This window comes from Gymnodraco acuticeps, unplaced genomic scaffold, assembly GCF_902827175.1.
Source record: "Gymnodraco acuticeps unplaced genomic scaffold, fGymAcu1.1, whole genome shotgun sequence".
In the NCBI taxonomy this organism is placed as follows: Eukaryota; Metazoa; Chordata; class Actinopteri; order Perciformes; family Bathydraconidae; genus Gymnodraco; species Gymnodraco acuticeps.
In genome coordinates, this window is record NW_022991840.1 from 588159 (window position 1) to 596329 (window position 8171).

The 8171-nt window shown below is 42.5% G+C and overlaps 1 protein-coding gene across 3 annotated transcripts; it reads left to right on the forward strand.

Moving 5' to 3' along the window:
- The first annotated feature begins 165 nt into the window (after nucleotides 1–165).
- alyref (Aly/REF export factor) lies at nucleotides 166–3107 on the forward strand. 3 transcript variants are annotated; one of them, XM_034199837.1, is made up of 6 exons: nucleotides 166–1452; nucleotides 1850–2010; nucleotides 2109–2256; nucleotides 2396–2459; nucleotides 2536–2722; nucleotides 2812–3107. In XM_034199837.1, exons 1-6 carry the CDS (start codon nucleotides 1392–1394, stop codon nucleotides 2824–2826), a joined length of 636 nt encoding a protein of 211 aa, XP_034055728.1. In that variant the 5' UTR covers nucleotides 166–1391; the 3' UTR covers nucleotides 2827–3107. The 3 variants fall into 3 exon arrangements, with proteins under 3 accessions (XP_034055728.1, XP_034055729.1, XP_034055726.1); XM_034199838.1 differs by having other exon boundaries at nucleotides 166–513; XM_034199835.1 differs by having other exon boundaries at nucleotides 166–2010.
- The last annotated feature ends 5064 nt before the right edge of the window (nucleotides 3108–8171 follow it).

Here is an 8171-nt window from a genome sequence, read left to right on the forward strand (position 1 = left end):
TTGATTAATGCTAATTAAAACAGTACCTTTTTAGAAAGCTGTTATGCGGCTGGCTTGGTCACGTGTTTTACGTGATGACGTTGTATTTACGTGCAGGACGTACTCCCCACCCCCTCTATAAACAGACCAAGGCCAGTGCTTTGTTTCTTATCAGAGACAGTTGAGCTGTGAAGGAACAAGGAGACTTACCAATCCAGTCTAGGGCGTATTTTTTATATTTCGTTAAACAGTTTAGCTTTATTGGGGCAGCATAATGGCTGATAAAATGGATATGTCATTAGACGACATTATCAAGCAGAACAGGCAGCAGAGAGGTGGAGGGCCGGGGTGGAAAGAGGCCGAGGCCGCGGAGGCTCAGGCGGCGGCCGAGGGGCAGCAGGCCCTGGGCGGCTTGGAGGAGGAGGAGGCGGGCGGCGGAGGAGCGTTTTGCAGGCCGAGGCGGCGGACCCGGACCCACAGGATCGACAGAACCTGAGTCGTTGGCTAAGAGGCAGACCAACGCCTTACAACAGGGTATGAGAAAATTAGCGGAATGGGCAAAAAAGGAGAAACCTTCGGCAATCCTGAAAATGCCTGGTTAAACTTCTGTTCTTCGATAGGCTTGCAGCTAACCCCATAGCCAGCTTGCTAGCCAGCGAACACAATGTTCGCCATAACCGCCGAGCTCCCTTCGACGGAGCTCAGTTGTTTGCAGTTAAGCTTAATTGGAAGGTTGTATACATAGTGTGTCCCTTGGCCTTCTCCCACAACTTATATGTGTTACGTCATTTTCAAGAAAAGTCCCATTGGAGAGAGCGGCTATCGGCTAACTAGCTAAAGTTGGATCGTGAAGGCCTCGACAACGCCATTTTGAATCCAGCACCTTATTAAAGATAGTCAACGGCCAATAACGGCTTTCCACACCAGTGTCCACAATGATGCTGAAAGGAAACTACTTCATCGAGAAAATCCACCCACCCACATGATTTTTCCACCACTTGGGAGCATAGTTTTTGTCTTTCCCAGTGCAGCGACAGCGGCCTTTTGTTCGGGAGCGGCTGCTTTACACAACAAGGCTGTTTGGTGGCTTTCAACCAGGGTGGCTGCTGTTGTGGATGGATCAAGTGGACTTCAAACCCCCCCTTTTAGTGTTCACATTAGGCAAACGTTCACTCCTGAAGTGTGAATGAGTATTTAGACATGCCTAGAAAAGCCCCAATCAAAATGGCGTGGTCTCAAAATGGACGCTCAGATAATCCACGCTCACATAGCTTTCCCGTATTTAGTTGTTTTTCCTCATCCACTCATCTTATGGACAATTACCCTTCATGAAAGCCCTTTTCGTGGCTTGGTAGAGAACTTTGGGCGATCCAGGAAACACAGTTCAGCGCTGGGAGGCAACACTGCTTCAGATGGCAAACCCCCTTTGTACCCGAGATCTTGTCTGGAGAGCATTTGGTGGAGGCACAGATGGCAAGAACAATGGGCAATGTTGGTAGATAGCCGGGGTGGGCAAGATACTGTTAGTAAAGTGGTTGTGGGATGATAAGTATTGCTCAATTTGGCGTAGTCATTGAGTACATTTAGCTTTTCTCAGAAACATCACTAAAACTGTTAAAATTGTATACCTGTAGTATCATATAAGTTGTTTGTCCCTATATATGTCTTCCTGTCAATACTGGATTGCACTTGCTTGTTGTGATGGGGTGGGCAGGGAACATTTTGGGGATCCTCTTGGGAACTGAGCACCCTGGCCATGTTGGGAAGTGGGAGCCCATGCTTGCCCCAACACCCAGCCGTGTGGACTCTGTGATTGACAGAGGCAAGGGGATCCTGAAGTCAGCAGGTCGTTCTCTTTCATCTGTTGCAGCCAAAAACAGCTTCCGGATAAGTGGCAGCATGACATGTTTGACAACGGCTTCAGTGGCTTCAGCGGCCCCGCTGGAGGTGGCGGAGGAGGCGGCGTTGAAACCGGGGGGAAGCCTCCTAGTCTCCAATCTCGACTTTGGCGTGTCGGATGCAGACATTCAGGTACTTTAAATGAAGCATGCTTGCCATTTGGGAGTTAATTACAAAGTGGGGGTAAAGGAATTGCTAATCAATGACTCTTATTTTATTATTTGTTTCAGGAACTCTTTGCTGAATTTGGGACCCTAAAAAAGGCAGCAGTTCATTACGACCGATCGGGAAGAAGCCTGGGAACCGCAGATGTCCACTTTGAAAGGCGAGCAGATGCCCTGAAGGCCATGAAACAGTACAACGGCATCCCACTTGACGGTATGCTTCTTGTTTCACCTGTATTGAATTATGCCTACAAATATATTGAAGAACATTATCTGGCTGGCAGATTACGTGAATAATTCAATACTACTTCCCTGCCTAAATCGTGACCTTCATGTCTTCTTTGGCTCTCTAGGGCGGCCTATGAACATACAGCTCGTCACATCACAGATTGACCAACAGAGGCGACCTATGCAGGGGTAAGTGTAGCCAGGTTTTTGCAAGCAACACTCAAACATTGTGGACAGGATGTTTAATGGGCTCTCTCGTTTTCAGTCTGAACAGAGGTGGTGGGGGTGGCATGAACAGAAATCGTGGAGCTGGCTTCAGAGGTGTGCAGAGAGGCCGAGGCGGACGTGGTGCTGGAGGTGGAGGAAGAGGTCGGGGGGGACGCGGAGGTACTGCCAAGCAGCAGCTGTCAGCAGAGGAGCTTGACGCCCAGTTAGACGCCTACAATGCCAGGGTACGTTCAGCTGTCAAACAATATACCTGACAACAATTGACAAATTGCATCTTGCAGCTGTCTAATTATCCTCCTTTTTGTTTTCTCAGATGGACACCAGCTAAGCAATATGACTCCTATGGATTGTTGTCCTTCCCCTCTGCACAGAAGGGTGGTTGTTACAAATGTGCAGATTATTTTACACATGGTTGTTTCTGGTGTGATTGAAAATTATTGTTCCAACCTCCTCTTTTAAATGCTCCGTGTTTTTTACCAGTATTTCTTTTTTCTGATGAAAAATGGTTTTGTCTGTAGGTTCATGTGGATTGGGTTCGCCCAGTTTTTTTTTTCTCTACCCTGTAGTTAATGACACTTGTAATAAAACCTACAGTGCATATTAACCAAATACTGTCTCTGTTTCAATGTTCTTGTGGCCATTTGTCCATGTACTCTAGTACCTTCTATTTCAACAGTATGAAGCCTAATCAGTAAAAGTGATTTCCAATTATATCAAGGTGCATAATTTCAAGCTTTGGATTCTCTTAGGCAGTCTTTCAATTTGATTGGCTTATTCCAATATATATGGAATAAGACCAATTTAGTGTGTATGCTGCAATTCCGTTTTGGTAATGTGTTTGTAAGACATTTGCAGCACACTAATGACTTGACATTTTACTCAAATCAATACACTTGCAGCTTTTTCTTGAAATAGAACGACTGAAATTCGGAAATAACCCATGTAATTCATCCACAAAGCTATCATAGAAACCACTTCAGAAAAGCCCTTTGAAGACACATTGTAGTTGCTAGACCAATGGAAAAGATGGGGAAATTCCAGAGGTAACATTCGTACATTGGCTAGAAGGGGAACTGTCATATAGCTGGGCAGCCTATGCATTTATCACAAAACTACTCTGCTGCAAAAATGTTTCCACAAAACGGCCACTAGATGTCGCTCTGTATCCAAATGCTGTCCACAGTTGAGTCATGGAGCCTACAGGTTTTTTAAGTTTCCTTAATACGAAATCAATGCGATTACTGCCTCCTGGATAACTGTTTCATTGGCTTGAAATGAGGCTACGAGGGGATGCCGCTTAAGCAGGGAGGCATAAACTGGGAGTGAACCAAGTGTTGCATGTCTGTGAATGCAGCACAGCGCTGCATGCCCACGCGTGTCGTCGGGACAATATTTCCAGGAAGCGTTTTGAAAAACTGAAAAGTCTCAATTGAACAAATACTGTTTCCGGTTTGGTTTTCATCATTAAAGCCAGTGGCTAATCTTGTCTTTTTTGTTCCTGGAAAACAAAACAAATAAGTAGTTCATTTTACAAATACATATAATTGTAATTGTATATTCACAAAATGTTTACAGCAAATAATGCCAGTTTATTGGCCTGTACATAAATGTGTACTGTTCAACATCTTTGTAAGAGTAAAAAGGGGTCTTTGGCTTGATAACTAAAACAATTCTGATAAATAATCAATTTGTTTATCTTAAATAGCTTGTTGCATAAGCAAAAATCCGAAAGAGTACAAACTGTAAATTCCACTGAAATAAATGTGACATTTGTGATATTGGGCTATATAAATAAACATTGATTGATTGCTTGATTTAAAAGAACATGTTCATTAAATAATGCAAACATCTACATTAGTTGGCCACTTACAACATGCTCTGCATTATTTAGCTCATTGTATTTATTAATTGTTCTGATATTGATATAGTTAACTTAATCTGCGTTACTTGCACATTGGTCTCGCAACATAATCATTTTAATCAAATCTTTCTACTTTGTTTCTTCTTGCACAATTTATTTTTGTTTTATGTCCCATATTATGTTGCATTGTTGGAGGAGCTCGGGAATCGAGTTTTTCATTGCCATATCTACACTACACTGTCTGTAGCTACTGTGACAACAAAGCATTTGAATAATTTTATACTGACACTGCCTTAAAAGAGATTGTGAAACAGCTTTTATTTTGAAGGGATTAAACCGGTGTAGTGTCTCCTGTCAGCGGCCTTTGGCGCAGGTTTTCTCCGCCGCTTCACTCCGCTCCCTCTCAGCAGCATTCAGGAGACAGACCTACTGGCGGTATAACGGTAAGAGTGGACAAAACACTTTCTTAACTCTTTACAAAAATCTAATTGTGGGTGACTTAATAACTCTCTGGACGTTAAGCATGTTTTTCCTTGGGCTTTGGACTACTTTCCAAGTTTTGCGGCACTTACTAAGGATGTAGCAACTTAACGTTACCCCAATGAAGGAGGAATTTATCAAATAACTTCTTCCTGCAATCGGGCTTTTTAATCTACATGTATTTTATTCCAGTGGTATTATTAGTGTGTCAAACTCTAGGCATTTAATTATTTGTAAAGGCATGAGTTATTCGGCGGTAGTTGTTCGTTTCCGGGTGTTGAACCTGATCTGAGTTGGCCGTAAGGGAACGACCATCCATCGGATTTAATTGTGCACAATAACTCCGTTAATGAGGGGGTGCAATGAAAAGTGTCTATTCAGAAGGGGTAATTTAGTCTCCTTTTAAAATACGTGAGTGACTCGACTGTCATGTGGCTCATGAGGAACTTTTTCTGCCACTTCCTGCTATTAAACTCTCCTAATTTGAATTGACTTGAAGGGCTAACACACCTTGAACCAGCCACCATTTTGACTTTTTAAAGGCTTTCATAGTTAAGTGCACTTAGATAACATCAGATTAAATCAAATACACTTCAAGTGGCTGTCTCCTTTATGTACTGTTGTGTGATAGTAAAGCTGTGTGCTCAGCTGAATGGCTGATAAGTGATTTCTCAAATAGATCAAACTCCTTTTCCTTCCTGTGGGGGATTATGGCCTGGAGGCTATATGTTCTCTCCTTTTATGGAATGTAGGTAACACTTACCCTGTCCTGCTTGTTCGGTTGCTTTGTCTCAACCTGAGAATTTGAAGCCTTGCAGAGGGGACAGGTTATAATGTTGCAGTTTATTTTGATGGTTTAGCCTGGTTCATCCTGAGTGGGCCCAATTTAGGTAGCTTTAAAATAACTTTTACATTGCATTTAGCTGACGCTTTTATCCAAAGCGACTTACAATAAGTGCATTCGACCAAGAAGACACAACCTTGAAGAAAACAGAATCATATAAGTACATCAGGTTTCATAGAGCCAAAACATTTCAAGTGCTACTCAACTGGCTTGTGCTTTGTTAGTCATTCTATCGCTCGAAGTGGAGTCGAAAGAGATGAGTTTTCAGTCTGTGCCGGAAGATGTGTAAGCTTTCTGCTGTCCTGATGTCAATGGGGAGCTCATTCCACCATTTTGGAGCCAGGATAGCAAACCGACGTGTTCTTGCTGATGGGAACTTCTAAACATTAATCACGTAGCTTTTTCTTTGAAGATACTTCCCTGATCGTTACAGCTCACAGTAACGAGTGCAAGGGTCAAAAACCACAGGCCTGAACTTAAAAATGTTGCATAATAAATCACTATTCGCTCATATTTAGATAGGGAAGCTATGTGCACCCTGTTTTTTGTGCTTACGTGACAAATACTGACCTGGATACTGGTTCTAAGGCTACAATTGATTTGTTTTATCCATTAATGTAGTATTGTGGAGACCAAAACACAGTTAAGTATTTTCTAAATGCATTTTTTCCTACGCCTTGTGAATGGACCTTTCTAAGCCGACCATGGAGATCTGGCCAGTGGCCTCTTCTGTTTTAGCTCAGTGTCACAGGGGAATATGTGCAGGGATGCTAGCCGGCCCCCCTCCTCTACACAGACCACTTCTTTCTCGCATTGTGTGGTCCTCCTCAGCCAGGACATAACATCCCTTAGCTAAACAGCGGCCTTCAGTAGCAGATCTTCCCAGAAACAAGGGGCTTCAATTCCGGGAAATGTTAAAGTACTTATAAAGCTCATACATCTTTTATTTTTCACCTGCCTTTGAAGCACTCAACTGGTTGAATTAGGATGCTTTAAAACCACCTGTATCAGGCTGTTGCCATCCTTGAAGGGAGCCATTATACAGCTGTATTTCTTCATTGTGGAGGGTACGTCACCCCGTCCTCGGCGGTTGCCCTGGGAGGCAGACCCGAATCTGGGAATAAGCCCTGACCTTTCCGCTGGCACCTTGGCTATCCCATTCACTGGCAGCTTCCTGCTAGTGCCGGCAGGGATTTCTCACCGGCTATTTTTAAAGCTTCCTATTTGTTCTTGTTCTTCCTGGGATGGAGTAATGTTTTGTTTCTTTCAGCCGCTTCTCTCTGTGGCTAATTTCTTTGTAATCAGATTAGTCTTCTTTATGAATTTCTGCTATGGACACCCACTTCACTGTTATCTTTGTTAAATGACTCTTTGGCTAACCTTTTTGTATCATAAGCTTGTTACAAGTTGGCTATTCTGTAGCTTATCTAATGTTTAGCTGTTGTACTCTTACCCCACCTATTTCTGTTGTTTCTGGCTTCCTCTGCATTGCATCAGCTCTGCCAGCTCTTAGTGCAACACTTCCTCAAAGCTTTTGTTCGACTGGCTCCACGTCCTCAATTTGGTATGACCCAGCATGATCTAAAAGAGCCCTTTGCATTATTATCATTGCACCATTTTAACAACAACTTACGTTGGGGAAAGCTCAATATGAGAAGATGATCTGTGCTTCAGATTTGCACTGTGTGGTTTAGCGCGCAAGAGGATATGAATCATCTCGCCCGGAAAAAGGAAGTTAACAGTCGCTTCTTGAGATACAAAGAGGCCTAGTGGTCTGACATGCAAGGCAGATTTATTTTTAACTAAAAAGCTACAGATAATAATTGTCACTATATCATTAAGTGTAAAGCCATAACAGTCCACAAGAACAACTTTGGTAATACATTGTATTGGGAAAGACATGTATTTAATTAGTTCCACTAAATAGTGCTATTACAGCTCACTTTATGAACTTTGAAATCTTAATGGACAGGCAATACATTAAAGACATGTCTACAAGCGCTGCTCTTTAAATACGTTTAATTACAAGAGAACGCTGATACATTATATTCTATTCAATTGTATGCATGTTACATGTTTTTGAACAGGAAACGCGTTGCAGAAGGATGCACTCATTTCAACATTTCAATTTGCAGTTGAGCTTAAAACTTGAAAGAAGTGTTTCGTCTGTACTTAGCTTTTTTTTAAAAAGGGGAATAGTGTGGTTAAGGGGTGAATGCTAAGGTCTCCTGCAGACTGGGTGTTGCATGAAGGAGACCAACAGAGATCAAAGCAGCCATAGATCTGTCGGTGACATCTTCAATAGGGAGGGAAGCCAAGAGCTAAAGGTCACTTTTACAAAGGTTGTTATTCGGAGTTACTTGATATAAAGTGAATATTCATATCTTGTTGTCTCTGAGATAAGTTCTTGATGTGTTCTTAGGGACAGTACTTCATAGTATACATTTTCAGCTGTAAGACCTCCACCTTTCACATGATCAGTAAAGGT

What these genes read in the sequence shown, in the direction of transcription:
- alyref (XM_034199835.1), top strand. Translation starts at nt 1,681, where the DNA reads ATGGGGTGGGCAGGGAACATTTTGGGGATCCTCTTGGGAACTGAGCAC. An exon ending in TGTCGGATGCAGACATTCAG is followed by an intron (nt 2,011 to 2,108) that starts GTACTTTAAATG and finishes TATTTGTTTCAG; the next exon opens with GAACTCTTTGCTGAATTTGG. An exon ending in CAACGGCATCCCACTTGACG is followed by an intron (nt 2,257 to 2,395) that starts GTATGCTTCTTG and finishes TTGGCTCTCTAG; the next exon opens with GGCGGCCTATGAACATACAG.